The 20,659-nt window shown below is 36.5% G+C and overlaps 1 protein-coding gene across 1 annotated transcript in view; it reads right to left on the bottom strand.

Annotated features, from left to right (window-relative positions):
* Positions 1-20,659, bottom strand: part of LOC124158587 (protein gone early) — a 223,208-nt gene that overhangs the window by 6,985 nt on the left and 195,564 nt on the right. Inside the window, exons 2-11 of the mRNA XM_046533748.1 lie at positions 16,291-16,426; positions 15,778-15,936; positions 13,814-13,962; positions 12,011-12,073; positions 11,272-11,487; positions 7,440-7,567; positions 5,625-5,728; positions 4,045-4,169; positions 3,216-3,311; positions 1,343-1,677 (exon numbers count right to left, since the gene is read on the bottom strand). Coding sequence (XP_046389704.1) covers positions 1,343-1,677; positions 3,216-3,311; positions 4,045-4,169; positions 5,625-5,728; positions 7,440-7,567; positions 11,272-11,487; positions 12,011-12,073; positions 13,814-13,962; positions 15,778-15,936; positions 16,291-16,426 — 1,511 coding nt within the window. The remainder of the gene's footprint in view (positions 1-1,342; positions 1,678-3,215; positions 3,312-4,044; positions 4,170-5,624; positions 5,729-7,439; positions 7,568-11,271; positions 11,488-12,010; positions 12,074-13,813; positions 13,963-15,777; positions 15,937-16,290; positions 16,427-20,659) is intronic.

Genomic DNA, 20,659 nt, shown 5'->3' with positions numbered 1-20,659 from the left:
TTTAACATCAGGAAAAAATGAAATGAACGATTGTCATCTTTTAATTGTAGTTTAAAAAATGCCTAAATTATTTCAAATTGAGCAGCTACGACAAAGTACAAGAAAAAATGGGTAAAATTAAACTTTCGCTCGTAAATCAACTCATCTACTCACTTACCTCCCCAAATGTAGCTTGTAAAGAGAAAAAAACAACATTTTTATATATTTTTAAAAAATTGCTAACAAACTAGAAATAACTGCACTATGACTCCCATCTTCTTACTAAAGTATAAACTCAAATAACAGGAGCAGGATTGACTGAATGCAAGCTGAAAGCTAGAATGTCATGAAAACATTTCGAGTGAAGAATTTTTCATGCGCTTGACAATATTTTCTGTTGGTCCAAATGGTCCAACTCTCCTTTGAAGTAAATGTTGGACCCTGAATGAAATAAATTATAATTGAAATGTAACTCTATTTGTAGTTTTCAACAACCATCTGATGTAATTTGTATAATGCTGATACCATAGGATTACCTGGATATGTACAGCAGTGGAGTCAACTTTTTTTTTGACTCATACCTACCTTCCATTCTACTACGGATAAAGAAAACATGTATATTGTGTAAAATTTCTCTAATTCCAGAGAAAATCTATAATAAATTAGAGGTGTCTGCTCGTCTCACACTAAATAATGTGATGAATGAAAAAAAGCTAAATTTTCAATATCTATCAGAAATTTTTTTAATGCAAGACCAGGAATTGCTTTAGCATAACCTGGATTTCTTCAGTATAGTTTGCTCACTAATGATGACATGCTCAGGAAGTTTTCCATGATCCTTCCCCAGGTCCAAGAGAAAAATGAGATCTAGAGTCCAGAAGACCTTTTTACACCGATTTTTAGCAGCTATCTTCAAGCAATATAATTTAATAAATTTTATTACAAAAAGTAGCAATGGAAAGGGAAACTTAATCATTCGAAAAATTAATTCGAAACTTAATCATGCCAGTGGTTAAAGCAACAAATAGCTTAAATATGGTGAAAACTCAAGGGGCGGCAGAGGCCCCAATCAAAATTATGAAAATTTCCAGGGTTTAAGCTTTCTACTGTCCCCTGCTTGGATAACTTAGAAATTCCAGTCTATCTATTACAGCTATTGTTCTGCCTTATTTTTCTTAATGTCCACTTTTATTTCACAGAGCACAGAGTATTGTATCATACCGTATTAAAGTGTATTATTATCCTTATTTCTGCCAAGTTAAACTAACATTGATCCTGCCCTCCCCCCAACCAAAAATAAAAAAATAATAATCAACACCGAATCAGTTATGTAAATCAAAAGCCCAAACAACCAACTATGTACCTTAGATATCCTGGGTTGAAGAAAGGATGCAGCAGCACTTGGTGGGGCGCAAACACCCTATTGGCTCCCTGCTCATAAACTATGCTGGCGCTCGAACCGTCATCCCTCCAGTTGTTCCAGCTGTCACCAGAGAATCCATTTCCATTACCATTATGATGTCCAGGCATGTTTATCAATAGGCGCTGCTCCATCACCTCCCGACGGAAACTTATTCCATAGAGGATATTCTGGAAGAAGTCATTCTTCTGCACAAACATCTTGTTCAACTTTTCTTCAACCACGGATTCTTCCAGGGCAGTGTCTGGGTAGCCAACTTGGACGCTCATGTTACCAACCTGAAGTTGAAAAAAGTGAAGTTGCTTAAACCAACTCATCTCAAAACAACTCAACACCTGGGCTTGTAGACAGTGTGGGCTTATGGGTCTTCAGACCCGGCCATTATTTTTCCCTTTGTGGCGACTGCCTGTATTACATCGGCTAAGGAGAACACTTGCTCAGAGGCACCTTCCTCTGACATTCCATTTTTCCCTCCAGTTACATTTCATAATTTTTGCTATCAATAATTTTGGATAAATAGTAATAATTTGCAGATTTCAGAAAGAGACACCAATGGAGACAAAACATAACAACTGTGGCTGTTTCAGAAAAAAACTCAATGATAGCTATAAATGTCAGCATCATGCTAACAAAATTTAAATCTCATTTAATGAAATGTGTGGTTTTCTGCTGTGTGCAAATTGACAACAAAATAATAGTATAGAAAACTGTTGTTTTTAATTTGTTTGAGTTAATCCCGCCTAAAATGATTTTGTATGTCTTTTGTTTGTTGTATATGTATCTTTGAATTGTGGGTAAAGAAAATAAATCTTCACTTCCTGTGTGTCTTTCATAAGTACGAGTTGATTCTTAACGTGGGTGATAAATATCCCTTAGCAATCTCAACAAAATTAATCTCAACAAATTATTTATTTATCTCAACAATCTCAACAAAAACTTTATTAATTTATTAATTTCAACAAAATTCTTCATTAATTTTTTTATTGAACTCAACAAAAATTTAATTTAATTTATTTTAATTTTATTTTATTAATCTCAACAAAAACATGCCTACCACCCAAGCACCCCAAAATCAAATTTCTAACTTCACGATAAACATGAGCATAAAATATCAATTCAGACTTCAAAGGTATCTTCCACTTTAGCTAATAGTAAAATAGCCATAAAAGTAAGTAAATGTATAGTGATGATAGAAATTCACCAAAGAGGAAAATACCATGAATGGGATACATTGAGCACATCTGCAGCTTATGAATGGAATTTAAAATGAAAGTGATAGAGCACTTTGCTCACCTGGCTCCACCACTAATTTAAGGTCAATAAAACAATATCAATTATTTTTTAATTCTAAGAACAATTTATATTAGAGTACATTGGTATGCCCCAATACTAGTACAGAGCAAACTATTCAAACAAGCCTGAAAAGTCTGAACCATTTTAATTTTCTCTTCAATTACTTGTCATAATGTAATTAAAAATAAATAATCAGCTTTGGGATTTATTTTTCGTCACTCTCCTCAAACAGTGCAGAGTTTGGGGGGTGGGAATAAGAAGGAAAAAGGCAGGAGAGTAAAAGGAATTGAATTTTAAATATACATCATTCATAAATATAGTGATGTTTTTACATTCAGGGCTCGAGAGCCAGATGGGGAAAAAAGTTATTACTACTTTTTAGCACTCACAACTGACATGGATTAGTTCATGGTGTATTTTATATCATCAAGTTGAGAGGATAATGAAAACTTATTTTCATGTGGCTCTTAAATTAGACATGATTTTTAAAAACTTCTAATGGCAATGCCTTATTTCTACGTACCTTGTCAAGAAGTTTATTCTTCAGAAGTCTGTGAAATGGTGACTCAGCAAGCCTGCTCAGGGCTGTATTTCTGATGGTGTGGAACATTTCCTCAACCTAAGAATAAAAATACCCAATAATGACATGCAAATTCTTAAACTCTATTCTTATATATTTATTCTTCTCATATAGTTTTTGATGGATTTTTTGTTCATTGACCAGGATATTTGCAAGGCACATTAAAAAAGTAAATAGAAAACAGACACACGCATACTGCCAGGCAACTGGGACAAAATAATCCTTAAATTTCAAGAAAATAGGTTGAAATAAATGTTTTGTATGCCTGAGCAGTGTACCAGAGGAATTCAGTATAAGCAGCATTGAGATAAGGTAAAGAATTTAACTATTGGAAGAGATATACATATTGACCTCGTGTCTGCCCAATTCTCCCCTGATACTTTCTGTGATTTTTCAAAGAACAGTCGACATCAGTGACATCATGGCAAAATTAGCAGATCCGGAACACACTTTTTCACACACGCAAGTTTCTTTAGAAGTGAAATATTACTGAGTGTTTTTTATTACAAGTCATTACATACTTACATTTTATCGCAAATTTTTTTGTTTTGGTTACGAATGTATAATTTAGAAATTTTGAGGCAACAATATTGATAAAAGAGTGATTTGACTATTATGCCTTTTGTTAACAAGTGTGGGAACAGTCCTCTGCCACCATGACACCACTGGTAGGCATCTAATTTATTTTGATGCATGGATAGAGTGCTGCAAAGACATGACTTTGCGATGGTAAGGAAGGAAGCTGCAGGAGGAAGGAGGATAGCACACGTACCACTCTCCTGTTGCCTTCCATCTGCTTCTGCATTGTCTTCTGGTGGAGAGCCATCACAGCGTACGGCATATACTTCTGCAACACTGACACACAAAATTCCCAGCGTTCAGCAGGTACTTTGATCCCTGAGAGAGAAAAATATTGGACTGATTAATTAACAATAAATTTTAAAGTTATTTTAAGAGGTAAAAACAAGATGAATGTTATGCAAGTAAGAAAGAGGAACATGCATACTAGTCGTGAATCTAATGGCCAATGGGGACAGCACTATGGGAGCAGAGCGGAGAGAGGGCAGTCAAGGGCAGATCCAGGATTTTTTTCTCGGGGGCAGAAGGGTCTGACAGGCAAACGCTATTCTCATATTTGAGATTAAAAACAACATTTCTGTTCAAAATATTCTCTTTATTTTAATATTTAAAGTTATTAGTATGAAATTTATGATTGATTCATAACAAATGTAATGATAACCATATAAAAATGCACGTGTACACAGTATATATCTTAAGCATCTTATATATCTTTAGCATGTGCTCCTATGCCCCACCCCTATGTCCACCTATGCTAACAGTCACATATATAATATGTTGAAAACTGGTGTTTTTAAAAATAAAATTAGCAATGACAATGGGTTAAGTTTTGGGGGGGGGGCAGAGGGAGCCTCCCAACTTAAACGGTAATTTGTCCAAAAAAAGTAAGAAACCTATACATTCAAATACTATGAAAAAATCATCAAAATTTTTAATTCGTTAAAAACATCTTTGTGTTGTTCCCGGGTAAATTATTTAGGCATGCTAGTTGAAGATTTTGGGTTTTTGAAATGATAAAATAAAAATATTCCAGAGTTCCTAAACCACCAGCAGGATTGCTGCCCCTAAACATAGAACTCTATACTCCGCCCATGCTAATGACCTCCATATTCTAAGCCTCAAAGCCTGAAAAACACTTGATGATGGTCAGCAGACATTGACTGAAGACACACAATCAATCGATCCAATCAGGTACCTAATTAAAATTACATTCGTTATAAGTGACAATTCATCTCGAGGAGTATCTGTTGACAGACATGTGCTCCATATAGGTAAATTAAATTGGAAACCTCATGAAGTTAAATTTTCGATTTTGTCAGCAAATGATACCAGATTCTCTGCTATATTTAACACATAATTACATGTAGGTTTGCTTTGGGAGGGCGTAAATATATTTTTGATGCCCCCAGATGATCCCAAAAAGTGCATGCATACCAAATGCAATTTGGACGTTACTATAAAAATTACTTTCAGTCAACATTAATTTATGCGACCATATTTCGTGGAAGCCTACTCATAAATATTGCTAACACTGATCTTGCAATCTTGATTTGCAACAATCTTCTAGGATGCCATATAAAATTACAAAGACCACCATGTGCGCAATCAGCTTTATTCATCCAATAATCTATTGAAAGCTTAGATTTTTGACCATCAGGGGTCAGACGCTTTGCTTGGACTTGTGAATAAATATGTGCTTGGCACTTTAGGGGGCATGGTAAGCAATGAGCTTTGTGAGCGCTAAGAAAAGTAATTAACAAAAACATATCTTACCCTCTGTTTCCTTCCTGAAGATATTCACAATGTTTTGATATTCCTTCGACAAATAAATCAGGTTTGCAGAGGCAAAATTCCACATCACATAATTATTGAGGGCACTGCAAAAAGGAATAAAAACAATTATTTTTTTATCATATGATATTGAATACTACAGCATGAGAGATTTACTTTGGTTTCTTCCCGAATATAAATACAACCTAAAATATCAGAATGGAACACGGGCAAAACATGTTAAAAAAATCTTCTCGAGATTTCCACAGGTTAGTTTTTTCATGATCACCAACTTTTCAACACACAATTCCTCTATTCAGGGCTGATGCATGTTGTTTTGGCTTGGCTGTTGGATGTCTAAGTGATTACTTATGGTCTAGTGTCAAAGTTGACAATGGTGATTGGATGGCAAGAGAACATGGCTTGGCCCCACTTGTGCTTCATTACCTTCAAGCCTGGTTTACATAGGTTGCTTACACCATATCCTACACCATGTTTAAGTCATATCTTCAGTGGCAGCAACTCCATAGGGCCTGAGGGGGCCCGAGCCCCCTCAAAGATTCATTTGGGGGGGCGGAGCCCCCTCAATAATTCAAGAAAATAATTAAGTTATATTATGCTTTGTGAAATCACAAAAATATATTGGTAATTTTTATTTCCCATGTTAGACGATAGTTACCTTTTGAAATAAATTCAACAATGTGTGTTGAAACAAATAATTATAAGGTTAAGCAGGTTAACTGAATCAAGTGGTGTGAATCATGGTAGTGTTTCGGTGCTGCGACACACTTTGAATTTAACCTCTTCCCGGGGCAAGACCTCCGATATGGGCCCCCCAAATATTTTTTATAAGTCGGCGCCCCTGCATATCTTCTTTATTGCTTGTCATGAACTGCTACAAATAACACACAGTAATATGGGTAATGCATATTGTAATCCAAAGAGGAGAAAACAATGAATGAAAAACAAAAATTCCGATGAAAATAACTGAGATTAGGTGCTTGAGCAGGCACACTCAACAAATGTCTCACACATACAGCCCAAGGGACTCTGACGCTCAGGAAAAAGGTACTACCAAACCAGGGTCCCATTGATCCTCAGGGGGATCAGGTTCTCCTTGCTATCTCTACCATTGCTTCCCTTTGGCAATAGTACACCCTAAACAAGTGGGAAGTGCCATCCATCCAGACTTGCCACTTCATCTTCCATTCCAATTTTGATGGCTTCCTTGGCCAAGCACTTCCAGTAACCTTTGGTATAAACACGTTAAAAGAAACTACTCTGTACCATCCACATATTTTTAACTACACAGATCAATTTCAACAGCAATACATCATTTTCAAATGGGGGAGAACTAACTAGCATAAAAATTTCGCCTAAGTCTTACAAGCATTTCCATTTATACCTTTGGTATATATTATCCTCATCTGTTCACAATAAATGTTGAATGCATTTGCTAAAAAGCCTTCTAGGATAACATCCTTCAGCCCTGATAATAATACATACACAAGTTGGGTGTCAAAACCACAGCCTATCATGGAAAACCTTACATAACACAACTACCAAGAAAATTTTACTTGCATTTTGCCTAGGAAAGCACAAGATCATATTTTACCTAGCATGTCTCATCAAACAAAATGAATCTATGAGGAGAGGAACCAAGAAGAAGTCTCTCATTCTTACCCATTCACGGCACAATTCTTTTCAAAACTGACAGTATATTATTATTCAAATATTTCACTCAAAATAAAAGAGCTTCCCATTAAATTTGTTGCAGATATACAAATGTGAATAATTAAAATATTAAGCCATTCTAACCTTCTATCTGTTGAAGAAATGATTGTAGAGATCCTGCTTAAGTAGAATGCAGATGGCACCAGCACCTCAGTTGTATCTTGAATATTTGCCCGTGGAAACATGGCTTGCAGAATCTCCAGGAAAGGAATCTACAGATGAAGATGAATCACAAAATATTCCAATTAATCAAACATGGAAATTCATAAGTTAAATAAATATAACTAATATGCACAGAATACCTATGAGAGTAAACACAGTCAAAAGTAACCAATCGAGTGGCGTAACCAGGAATTTCATTTGTGGAGGGTCCAAAACCAGGGATGAAAAGTTTTTTAAAACAGGGTATTAAGAAGAGGGTTTTAAACTAATTTTAACACTTTTTATAATCAAAAAAACTTCATATGTTAAAGAAAAATTTTGTAAATTCATGATTTATCAATATCTTGTTTTCTTTTATGAAGGAAAATAATTGTGTTTTTATATTTTGGGGGAAGGTCCAAATACCCTGGAACTCCCTGCTGGCTACGCCAATAAACAACTCCATCCACTCTGTTCTATGAACAAATCACTTGGATGATTACAGATTTTAGGAAATATTGGTATCCAGCTTTTGTTGCCTTGCAAATATATGAGAAAGACATTAAGGCTGCGCTGCTAAATGGGTATTCCTTAAATCAGGTACATATATTTTGTCAATGCATTACAGATACTGAATTCTCCTCTAAAACTTAAGGAGGCATAGAAATGAGTGAAAAAGAGGAGAAACTCCTTAAATCAGCTTACTGGAAATTGAGGTTTCATAAATAAAAAGAAAGCTAAAGGTCAATACAACCAAAGCTAAGAATAAATTTACAAACAAGACAAACATATTACATTTGAGCATGGTTTTTACGAACATAAGCCTCATGGACCAATTTCTTACTACGGCAAAGCAAGATTTCCACTAATAAGCATTCATATGAAGCAATAAATGGAATAAATAATTTGTATGCAGCTCAAGAAAATTTACAAAATACTAATGCAGAGTCAACATATGGAGATATTGCAATTTAATTTATATTTCAGCCCAAAAGACTTCACAAGAACTTCATTATTTGTAATAACAATCTCTATATCCATAAAATCTCATCCAGTTGCAGTAATAGTTTATATCTATATTATTTGAGATATTTAAGAGATAACATGAAGCTGAGACATTTTAAAATTATCATCAATAAACATAAATACCAGGGATGGACGGATCCAGGATTTATTTTGGACTCAGATCCGGATCGGATACTTGATTTCAGGTGTCAGATATTTTTGGGATCCAAATGCATTTTCAATGAAGTTGATGGTTTGAGGCATTACTTTATGGAATATATTCACATTGAATGAAATTTCAATGGCCTACTAAACAACAAGGTAATTATTCAAGTTTTTTCTGGGTACATACAATCAAACAACATAGTTACTTTTGACATGGTTATTATCCAATGGCATTGAGCAGAGCCGGCCTTAGGGCGGGGCAACCGGGGCGACTGCCCCGGTTGCCCCGCGTTCGTAAAAAAAAATTAAAATATACGATAGTTTGAAAACGCAAATTCAACTATTACTGTATTGTGAAGTCCGTGCTAGACAAAAAATAATATTATGAAAAAGGAATAATAATGCAGTAATTTAAAGTAAAAAGCGCGCTTTTTATGTTTATTTTACGTTATAATTTTATGAATTTATGAACTGCGTGATGGTATCATAACGGCGTAATTACGAAGTCTGAATTTGGGAGGGGAACACATACTTAGCCAGAGAGTGGTAGGGATTCAAAATGCTCGAGTTTGTAGATGGGGTATAGAGTTTAATATTTTAAGTGATGGGCCCCGCACATAAGGTTCACCCCTGGCCTTGCACCTGCTAGCGCCGTCACTGGCATTGAGATTCTCCTGATGGTTGTTCAATCTCTTGGGAAGAATCACGCAATGCGCCTGTCGTATTTTACCTTAAAATTTTCTACGGCTGAAATTCTGTAGCATAAATCCTACAGGAGCTTTTAATAAAAATGGTTCATGAGTAGGACAAGCATCGTAGTGCAACAGCGCATGCAAAGAGAGGATTGGAACTCTTTCCACTCCCTCTTACAAAATACATTCTGAATTCACGGAAATATTAATTCAAAATTTCGGATCCAGATCGGATGCCTTCACCGAATTTGGATCCGAAGTATCCAGTAATGGGCTATATCCGTGAATATTTGGATCCAAGGTATCTGATCCACCCATCCCTAATGAATATCCATCATCCATCCCCAACCTGCAATACTGATATCTTGAGAATCTGTATTTATGCTATTTTACCCCAATCTTGGCCAATTTCTTCCATCCACTCAAGTGACACATGGATTGAAATTATTACGGAGGCTTCCGTGGTGAGTTGATTGGTGATAGTTTTTCGGGTTCATTCCGCGTTGATTCGTATTTTTGTGGAGGACAGTTTCGGGCACGTTCCAGCTCCCGAAGACGTGGAATGAACCCGGAAAACTATCAACGACACATGGATTTATCTAATGCTTTCCATGCAGATGACATCTTAAGTAGTCATGCTGCCTCCCAGCCCATCGCAAAGACTGCTCATACTGTCACAGGGCCAATGATGGTTATTTAGATTCCCCCACCCTGTCGCCATTGGTTAGGGTTATCTTTTCAGCCCGTCGTCATTAATTGAACCCCTAGCGTTGCTAAGGAAATAGTGGTTCTTGGATCCATCACTCTCTTTTGTTACCAGCTCGAAAATGTTGAAGTTAACATTTCTCTGCAATTTTCAATGCTCCTAAATATTCCATTTTTTTAATTTTAATTTTGCTAGCATTTTTATATAACAAATTGTAACAGCGCTAACACAAGCTCGTAATTGTATATGAAATTGTCATTTTTTAACATATAATAAACATTGACTTATCACTTCCATACAAGGGTAAAACTTCTTCATGATAAAATATATTGCACCAGAACTCTAAGAGCCAATAGAAAAGGTAACCCTACAGTTGTGCTATCTAATGAGATAAAAAAGGGTGATGTTACACACTGATGGAACCAGAAGGGGGTTTGCATACCCAAATGGAAACGCAAGCGAGATTTTTGCTCGATTAGCACCGAGTTTGGCAGCCTACTTCTTGACGCAAAGAATCGTCGAGGGGTAATGTGATCAAAACTGGAGGCAGGATCTGGTAGATCATGCCACCCTCAGTCTCCTCAACTTCAGAGGGTCTACCTTTACTTCTGGTTGCACCATATAGATTACCAGCAATACAATTGACAGTTCAAGTTTTACCACACTAACTTGTCATTTTGCTGCACAGTGACAGCAAGAAAATGGAGAATAATAGTAAATTTACAATCACATTGGGTGGAGGTAAAGCACAGCCCACTGGTGATTTATGCATGAAGAACATGCTCAACTACACTACGGTATATTTTAGAAAAAAAATATACCGTAGCGTAGTTGTAGTGGAACTCCAACCTAGCCAACTTTAAACTTTCACTGAGTTCAAGAGTGAAAATTCCATTAAGTCGATTGCAATAGCATTTGCATAATCATAAATACATCCACATGGTCAGGAGACAGTTAGAATTGGTTGGTGTGCTTGGTTTGTTAGAAGTGGTAGGACCCTGAATTCCACTTAAAAGGTTGGTATTCATGGAATTCAGGGTTATATCTCAGTCTAGGCAAATAATTTTTCCCCAAGGTAATTTCCACACTTGTTGTACACCATGATATGTACACTACATGCCAATTGGCGAAAGAACATAATACATATACATTATGATGTTGTTTGATCAAAAGCATGCAAGAGGGGTAGGTCAGCTTGGTCACTTACAGAAGGAGCAATTTGTTGGAGATTGCCCAAGGTGTCAACATTGCTGCTGTCCCAGAGCAAGGGAGCATCATTCAGGGACAAGTGCGTTGAAGGGGTGACCTCAGCAATTCTTTTTTCAAAGTGAAACACGTCGTCAGAGAAGGAGGAGGCATAGTCAGTGGTGGCACCGAGTTGTTGTGAGACATCCTTCAGGAATCGCTTGTAAGCCAAGACAACCTAAGATAAATGAAGAGAGGTAATTACTTATAAAATTAAAATGCATATATGTATTACAGTATTTATCTTAAAATTTTATCCTTTAAAAATAAGTGCAACAGAATTAAGGATATATTCCCAGTATTTTATGATATTTATCCTAGCATGATAAATCAATTGCTCAATATTTTTATGATAATGCATCGCATTTCAGCTAATTCAAATATGTAATATGCAGTGCAGACGTCATGGCAAAATTAGCAGTGCCAGAACGCACTTTCCTTAACTTTTTTTAGGAGTGAAATATTGGTGCATGCTATTTTATAACTTAGTTGTTATATTATTTACATTTTATTGCAATTTTTTTTTTGTTTTGGTTACAAATGCATATATGTGTTGGAAACTTGGAGGAAACAAAATTGATAAAAATGTTATTCGACTATTATGTCTCTTATTAACCAGTACTGGAACAGTGTTCTGACGAGTTCCGCTACTATGACACCACTGGTACTATAAATGCACACGGTTTTTCTCTCATACTCACATCACTTGTAGGCTGCCTGTAGTAATAAGAGCGATCTGGAAGACCCAATCCAGCTGGGCTAATCTAAAGGAAGAAAATGAAAGTTTTTACTAGTGACTAAGCAAATTAGTCTGTTTCTTATATTATTAACTAATTTGTATACATTTAAAACCATGGGTAGGTGTTAGCATAAGGCACTGTGAACAAATTTATTTAGCTTGGTTCTTCTTACCTGGAATAAAATGCAAGCTTAAGAGATGCTATTTCATTAGACATATAGCAATTTTAGGGATTATTTTTTCTGCTGCCACAAGATGTGGATGCAATTTTCCTAAAGAAGTATATTCTGAAAATTGAATGAAGTCTCCTACGTTTCCAATATTAAAAGTATTCTGAGCCAGCATATGTTCTCATCAAAATTTAAAACATCCCAAGAATTAACTTTCAGATATCAAGATGTTTGAAAGCAGTAGTGGTAATTGCATGAGCTAACCTGCGTGGCAAAAATTGAGGACAAAAAACCTGAAGATTAAAATTTACATGGGCCACTTGTCATGTAGAACACCATCAAAGGCACCTCCAAAAATAAAGCCCTGGGACATAAGCCACCACTACCATCTCAAACCACTCATCTTTTTTCCCTGTTTCCATACCTGTTTGTTTTTATAAGAACCTTATTTTTTTAAACTCTTTAGTTCATTTAATAAACCCTCTCACTTTCATCTGCTAACTTTACTCTCTTCCACGCTTCCTCTGATCGAAGGTCCGGACCCATCCTCTCCCCTCGTTACCTGATTAGGGTGATTGTTTCTCTAGGAAATTTGGCTATTTCATGAGTGGAGTCTGTTTGTTTTGTCACAGCCCGTAAATGGGCACACTGGCTAGAGTCAAGGGGAGGAAACGTAGAGGGAAAGACATCCCACTCTCCGTATGAATTTGATCTATTTTCAACGAGTTTGCTGCGCAGAAACTCACTGTCATAAAATGCATACAGCCATAGTAATTTTCCACCCTCATTTAGTAACTCAACAGTTTCAACGTTTACATATCATGTTTCAAGAGTCTGACAGCTCTTGAAAATGACGTATAAATGTTGAAACTGGTTGCATTACTAAATAAGTGTGGAAAATCACCACGGCTGATTGTATCTTATTGCCTTTCCCCAATAGGCGGATCCAGGAATTTTTTCTGGGGGGGAGGGAGGGGGAGTGGGCACAGGGGTCATCTGACAGGTCACCTCATATTTGAGTTTTAAAAAAAATACAACAATTACTGCAGAGAATATTCTCTTTATTCTGATATGAAAGTTATTAATATTAAATTAAATGATTGAAGCTCCATAATACACAAAATAAAACAAACTTAATTATGACTGTATTGAAAATCTTGTCTATTTTTTAAGCGTCTTGGTGGGTGGCCCCCCCCCCCCCCCCAAATCTGCCTATGCCTCTCCCTATGGTCGTATCCAGGGCGACGAAAAGAAATGGTGCATGGTCGATAGGGAGGCCAATACTATCGGGGAAATATACCCACCCTAAGATGAGTCTTGGAAGTGAAAAACAATGGGCAAGAGCCAACTATTCAACTAGAACTGGAAAAACCAAGAGCGGTAGGTTGGCAGCAAAAGTAATGGGACTGAGCAAGGTCTCACTGAAGAATTAAGAGAGGGGGAGAAAGATCTTTCACCAAACTGCTATGGGGAGCCGTTCATGAAAATAGACTTGCTCTGGCTAAAAGGAGGTTTCTTGACATAGATCACAACAAAACAAACAGACTCGACATCGCTGTCATTTTTAACCAACAGAAATCAGGAGTCCAAATTACCTGAATTATATTGCGTTCAGCACCTCTGGGATCAGGCACAACTTCAACCTTGAAGAAAGGAGTCACTCCATACTCTGTGTGCAGCCTCTGCCATGTCCGCTTGAAATCCCATGAGTGGACGGAAAATTCACGAAGAACGTGCCAATCACCTGCAAAACAGCGCACATTTAATGCTGGTGGTCTGAAATACTCTAGAAAAATTCTTGTCCCACACATTGGCATCATGACAAAACAGGTAAATGTTCAGAAAAAAGGAATATAATCAAATGAAAAATATCCAAATTATCAAGACATTATACCTGATATCAAAAATATATCGTACAAACTAGGATTTTATTTATGTTTTTAATTTAACCCTCAGTGAGTTATAGATGATATTTTACATCCATTTATTTTTAAAAAAAGGATGGGAGGCAATAATTCATCTCCCACCACTTAAACATTTTTTTCGGTCCAAGTAAAGCAGAGAATTTAATTTTATATCATCCCAGTTATCCCTCTCCCCAGTATATCTTTTTTCCACACTTAAAATATAACCAGCCTCTGATTCTACAACCGCTAGAACTGACCCTTCCCACCTCCTGCATCGTATACCTCGGACAAGCACTTATCTCAATTCTTTTCTCTTATCTGGTAGTAATCTCTGGAATTCCTTGGCATCATTTATGAAATATTCCTCTTCGCTATCCATTTTCAAAGAAAAGCTTTTTAATTACTACCTCAGGGAGAACTTGTGTGGGTAAATTATATTTATTTCTAAGGTCTCAATTGTATTTGTAAGGTGTACATTAAATTTACGTCAGTAAACTTTATTTACTTTTATGGCATGCATTCACAGGTTATCTGAAGTTTTTTTCTGATTTTTATCTTCCCCCCTCTCTCTCAATTCCATTTGTTCTCATTGTTTACCTGATGTTATATTTAATTTTGATGTATTGTATTTGATTTTTGTTGCAAATGGTAATGTGTCATGTGTATTTATTTTTTAGGAGTCAATTACATTTGAAGCATATTATAAATTATTTTTAATTTTTGTTATTTGAATAAAAATTGTAAAATAGTATTTTTCATTTGCTCTTATGCGTAAACCCAGAGCATAAATTCATTCTCAAAGAAGAAGAATAGAAATTAAGATAAAATAAAAATTAGTACAAGAGAACAGATTTAGAATGCAAATGAAACCTTTTGAAATTATTGAAAATGGCCCACCAGGGTTAAAGGCACATTTAAATCAAACCACCCAACCTCAATGCGTTAAAGGTAAGTAATCTTCCATTTACAGTCAGCCGCAATTTAATTTAATATCTTTAAACTTAGGCTGTGGTTTCAATTCCAAATATGTTATTCTACCTCAGGTGAAAAAATTTTTGTGAAAGTAATTCATGCTTACAGTAATGTCAATATCATTACTGTAAACATGAATTACTTTCACAAAAAGTTTTTCATCTGAGGTAGAATAACATATTTGGAATTGAAACCACAGCCTAAGTTTAAAGATAAAATATTAAGATATACTAATCAAGATTAACTCAATGCTACATAATTTCATTGATATGTTCTTGTGTCATAATAAAATACAAACATTTATTCAAAATGTAAATTTTAATGAAATACACCGATTCACTATGATTTGGCAAGGCCATTCACATTGACACTGCACTCTACATTAAAATATTAAAAAAAACACAACATGTACAGTAGAGAGCATTAAAAAGTCTTATCAAGGATGAATTAAATTTAATAAATAAAAGGAGTCTATGACTGACTGAAATTCAAAAAAATCAGAAATTGAATCAAATATAGGTAGGTCTATTCATCAGTGGTTAACGCATATGCCATTAAACTTGCATTTGAAATCCCAGCCAAACCCTAAAACCCAACAATGAAATTGAACTAACACAGTTGCAACATACTCTACAGAGGCAATATGTAAACTAAATAAGAACAATTTACATCAAACGTACCCAACTCCTTGATGATCTTTCTCAGTGGTCTGTCTTTGTCAGTTTCCACATTATCCAGTGACATGCACGAGTCATAGAAGTACTTCACCTTCCAAGGCAGTGACTTAACCCTAGTCGGATGGGGCATCGTGGCAAGCATAGCCCTAATGCTCTCTCTCACTGAAAAGTAAAAATAAAACGGTTTTCATTTATAATAAATAAATAATGAATAAAATACGTTACCTACATAAAAGGAGTCCATGGCTTGTATTACTTAAGATTAGATACTTATGCATAGTTGTGAAATATATATAGAGGAAACATAAATATGTAATTACGAACACTCCATATTTAACCAGCAAAATATTCAGAATATACAAATCAGAGAAAAATTCTCGTCCTCCTTCCTCAGCGTCCACATATAATCAAGGGATATGCTTCCGATGAGGCACTAATTCATTTCAGATCCATAGATTCAATAATAATGATGCAGGAACAAAGATTTTTACTTTGACTAGTTTCTCCATATCTCACCTGCGTATTCCAGCTCCTCCTGGCGGTTCCATTTGCTCCTCGTGGCTGGAAGAGGGTTTCCAGCGAGCCATTCACCACACGCGAAGTTCCAGAAATCGTCACAAGGGCTGGCCGAGAGATTCATGCGGGGAACCATCTGAAAGGAGAAACAAATCAACGATATTAGCGCTGGGGGTTCACAGATAAAATATCCCGTAAAAGTAAAGTATTAAGTAAAAGTAGAAGTATTCTCTCGTGCTTTCCCGCTCAAAGCGTCTTGGAAGTCTACTCGGGTTTCCAGCTGCCTGAAATTGTTGCTGGTTTGATTACCGGGTGATTGTTGACATTGCTGACTGAAATTGTCGCTGGTTTGATTCAGGGATGCCTACTTACAAAAAATATTGGGGGGGCCAAACCGGGGATCTTGCCCCGGGAAATTTTATAAGTATGTAGTGAGTTTTAATTTTTTTAAAGCATTTTAGAAGAGTCATATGACCAACATTAGAACCCTGATAACTCGAATCTCGATATCTGGACACTCCGGGGAAAATAAAAAAGCGTGAAACATTTTTTCCTCACACCCATAACGAATTTTTGAGGGGGCTCGGGCCCCTTCAGACCCAATGGAGTCAGCGCCACTGGTTTGATTACCGGGTGATTGTTGACATAGCTGCCTGAAATTGTTTGTGGTTTATTTCAGACATTGGCAGCAATGGCATCAATCACCCGGTGGGAAACTAGAGTAGCCTTGCAAGATCTTGCAAGTGTACACTACTATTCAGTGGCGTAACCATGGGGGGGATTACGGGATAGATCCTTCCCCAAAGCCTCAGAGAAATAAAAAAGTTATTTAAAACTACTGCCTAGTTTTGAAATTCAATAACTGCATTTACTTAACAACATTTCTTCTTCTGAAAACAAATCCAAATCAGCTTGGAAAATCATCAACAACTACTCTGGTAAATCACAGAGAAAAAATGTTATTGACTCAGTCCTTGTTGATGAGGAACTGGTGTCTAAACACAGTGATATAGCCAACCATCTTAATCACCATTTTCTTAGCTCCCTTGAAAATTCCTTGCCCACAAATCTTGCTCCCCAATCACCTAGAGGCCAAAACATAGTCACATCAGTAGCCAAAAACATTTATCTCTATCCAACCTGTGAAAAAGAAGTGGAACAAATTATAAACAAAATTAGCAAAAAATTTTCAGCTGGCTGGGATGAGGTGCCATGCTCACTCCTTAAGGGGAACTGCAGTAAATATATTTTAGCTCCCATTACCCACATTATCAATGCTTCTCTGTCTTCAGGTGTATTTCCCGAGAAATTGAAATTTTCAGTTGTCATGCCTCTATAAAAAAATGGGGATCACGAGGTAATGGATAATTATCGCCCTATATCAAAAATCTCTGTATTCTCTAAAATATTTGAAACTATAATTGCTAACAGAATAATGGAATTTCTAATAAAAAATAGTATCTTATCTAAGTCCCAATTTGGCTTCTTAAAAGGGCATTCTGCTGAGCTTGCTTTTTACAAATTTCTTGATTCTGTACTTGATGGTCTAGACAAGCACGTTCACACACTCTGCATATCCTACGATCTTAAGAAAGCTTTTGACTCGGTTGACCATGTGATTCTTCTTCATAAACTTCACTGCTATGGGCTAAGAGGTATTGCAGCAGATTTAATACAATCTTTCCTGTCAAAGAGAATGCAATGTGTAACTATTTCTAGTAGTAATATGAAAAAATGGTCTTCCTCCTATCGGGAAGTTGTCAGAGGGGTTCCCCAAGGCTCCATCCTGGGACCACTGCTATTTTTGGTTTATATTAATGACCTACCTAACTCGTTAAATGGTGAAGTATTTATGTATGCAGATGATACCAATCATTTGATAAAGCAGGCAGGAAATGTTGTTCTACCAGCTCAGGAGGCTGTCTCAAATATGGAGAGATGGTGTTCCCTGAATAAGGTTGTAATAAATAAGACTAAATCATCCTATACGTTATTTCATCCATTTCAGAAAAAAATTGACCATAGTCCATACATTAAGTTTATGGACAGTAGTCTTAGACGTACCACAGATACTAAATTCCTAGGCTTGTATTTAAATGAAAGCCTCAGTTGGGACAGTCATATTGACTATCTTGCCTCTTCAATTGCCTCTGGTTGCTACTTGATCAGAAGAATGATAATATTAACAAATACTGACACAGCCATCACGCTATATTATGCTCACATATATAGTAGACTGAAATATGGCATTGTAGCATGGGGAAATTCCCCTAAATCCGAACGAATCTTCAAATTACAAAAGTGGGCCATACGAATTATTTGTAATGCAAGACGAAGAGACAGTTGTAGAGACCTATTTAAAAAACTGAAGATTATGCCTCTGTCTTGTATTTACATGTATGAGTCAATATTATTGGTAAAAAATTTTGGAGGTAAATTTAACTTGAAGACAAATGAAAATGTTCATAATCATGATACGAGAAAAAAATCTAATTATATAACTAGTACTCACAACCTTTCTCTGTTCAGCAAAGGGCCTGCATATATGGGATGCAAATTGTTTAACAATTTACCAGATGGAATAAAAAATGTGCAAAGACTAGAATGTTTTAAACATAAATTAAAAGAATATTTACTTGACAATTGTTTTTACAATGTAAAAGAATACTTGTATAAAGACATGTAATATTGCTGTATTTTGTTTAAATTTCTTTATATATGTACTGTCACTTTATTGACGGGGCCTATATATGTCACTACATATCAACGGGACCAATAAAATATTTATTATTTATTATTATTATTTATAACACTATCTCGGCCGACGCGTCGTAGATCGAAACGTCGGCCGAGATGGAGTTGGAGAACCTGACCCGGAGGAATTTCAGAGTAACCTTCCATGTAACTATATTTTGTGAATATAACAATTAAGAATCGTGTGCGAAAGGAAAAAATCCAAAATATGTGCTATGTTTATATTAATACAACAAATCAATATGAAAAATTACTTTTATAATCAGAATTACAACAATGTTGCATTTTAGTTCCGGTGATAAAATTTCTTTTTTTTTAAAGAGCATAGATGTGGCTAGTTTTGATTTGATCTCTGAACAAGTTCCTCAACCAAAAAGAAAACGGAAATACGTACTGCAATATGAGTGTGGTTTCAAAGAAGCCGTGAAACAAGGCGCTAATTCTACGCTGATAGAGCGATAAAAAAAGTGCCATTTAGAGAACGCGACGAGTATATTTGCGCATGCAATGAGCTTAATTGACGAGCATACACTCCGATGCTCAGCAAAGAAAAACGGAAACGATTGAAGGGAACCATTTCGTGAATAACGAAAATTGAAAAAATCGATTATATTTCCGACAACAAATAATAACATGCTGCAGTGATCATGGGCGCACAGGTGGTTCCAATGGCGACGACTTCAATAGCGGGGGACGCAATTTCAATTGATAATGACCCAGGGCGTGGATCACATTCATGAGGTTACGCTGGTGCTGGTAAGCATATTCATAAGACGCGAATAACTTATCAGGGCGAAGAACATCGCATTTCCATAGATAACTTTTAGATGCAGAGAACGACTTAATAGGAATTCGAATTGATGTAGGCGATGAATCCGTAGTTTGTCAGGTAAAATCTACCTAGTATGTAATGTCGATATAGGCTTCCGCTGAGTGGTGGAGTAGACGCAGCAAGGTTTCCGGGTTGTACTTCGCGTCGAATCATCTTTATGACAATTTTCACCAGGTGAAACAGCAGGCGTCTACAGGTATGAAGATTCAAACCTGAAGACGCCTGCTGCAACGCCGGCGAATCTGTCGTCACTAGGTTGAATTGTCGTGGAGGACAGTCTGGAAAAGTAGCTGCGTCGACCAATTTTATGATGTGATCGTTCTCTCTCCACAAAAATTTTATATTCGAGCCCCAAACTCAATGGCGTCAGACGGACTAACGGTGAGGGGATCGGGCTGGCATAACTGGCCGCAGGAAAACCAGTCCCAGATGAATTTTTTCCTCCGGTACAGACAAAGCGAGATCTTCCTCGGCGGCCGAAAGTCTACGGCTGGCTCCTGGGCAAACTGGACGAGGTCGCCGCCTACTCCCGGCGGAAGCCCAGTCAATACCAGAAAGGCACGTGGGCGAAAGATAATAGCGGAACACGGTGCATGAGGTAACAATGAAGGGCCACAAGGAAGGAGTCCCACAAGGAAGCGTAATCGGTCTCCTTTCGTTGATTACTAACACAAAAAGGGCCGATTGTGTCGAGTGAGAGGCATGTGCAATTCATCTGACCCTTCATAGGTGCGCTTATGAGAGATTGGCAAATACTAGTACTGAAAATTTGGTTGACTGGAC

This window comes from Ischnura elegans, chromosome 5 (assembly GCF_921293095.1).
Source record: "Ischnura elegans chromosome 5, ioIscEleg1.1, whole genome shotgun sequence".
Taxonomy (NCBI): domain Eukaryota; kingdom Metazoa; phylum Arthropoda; class Insecta; order Odonata; family Coenagrionidae; genus Ischnura; species Ischnura elegans.
The sequence above is the reverse complement of the archived record's forward strand: the minus strand, read 5'-3'. Positions and strand labels throughout refer to the sequence as shown.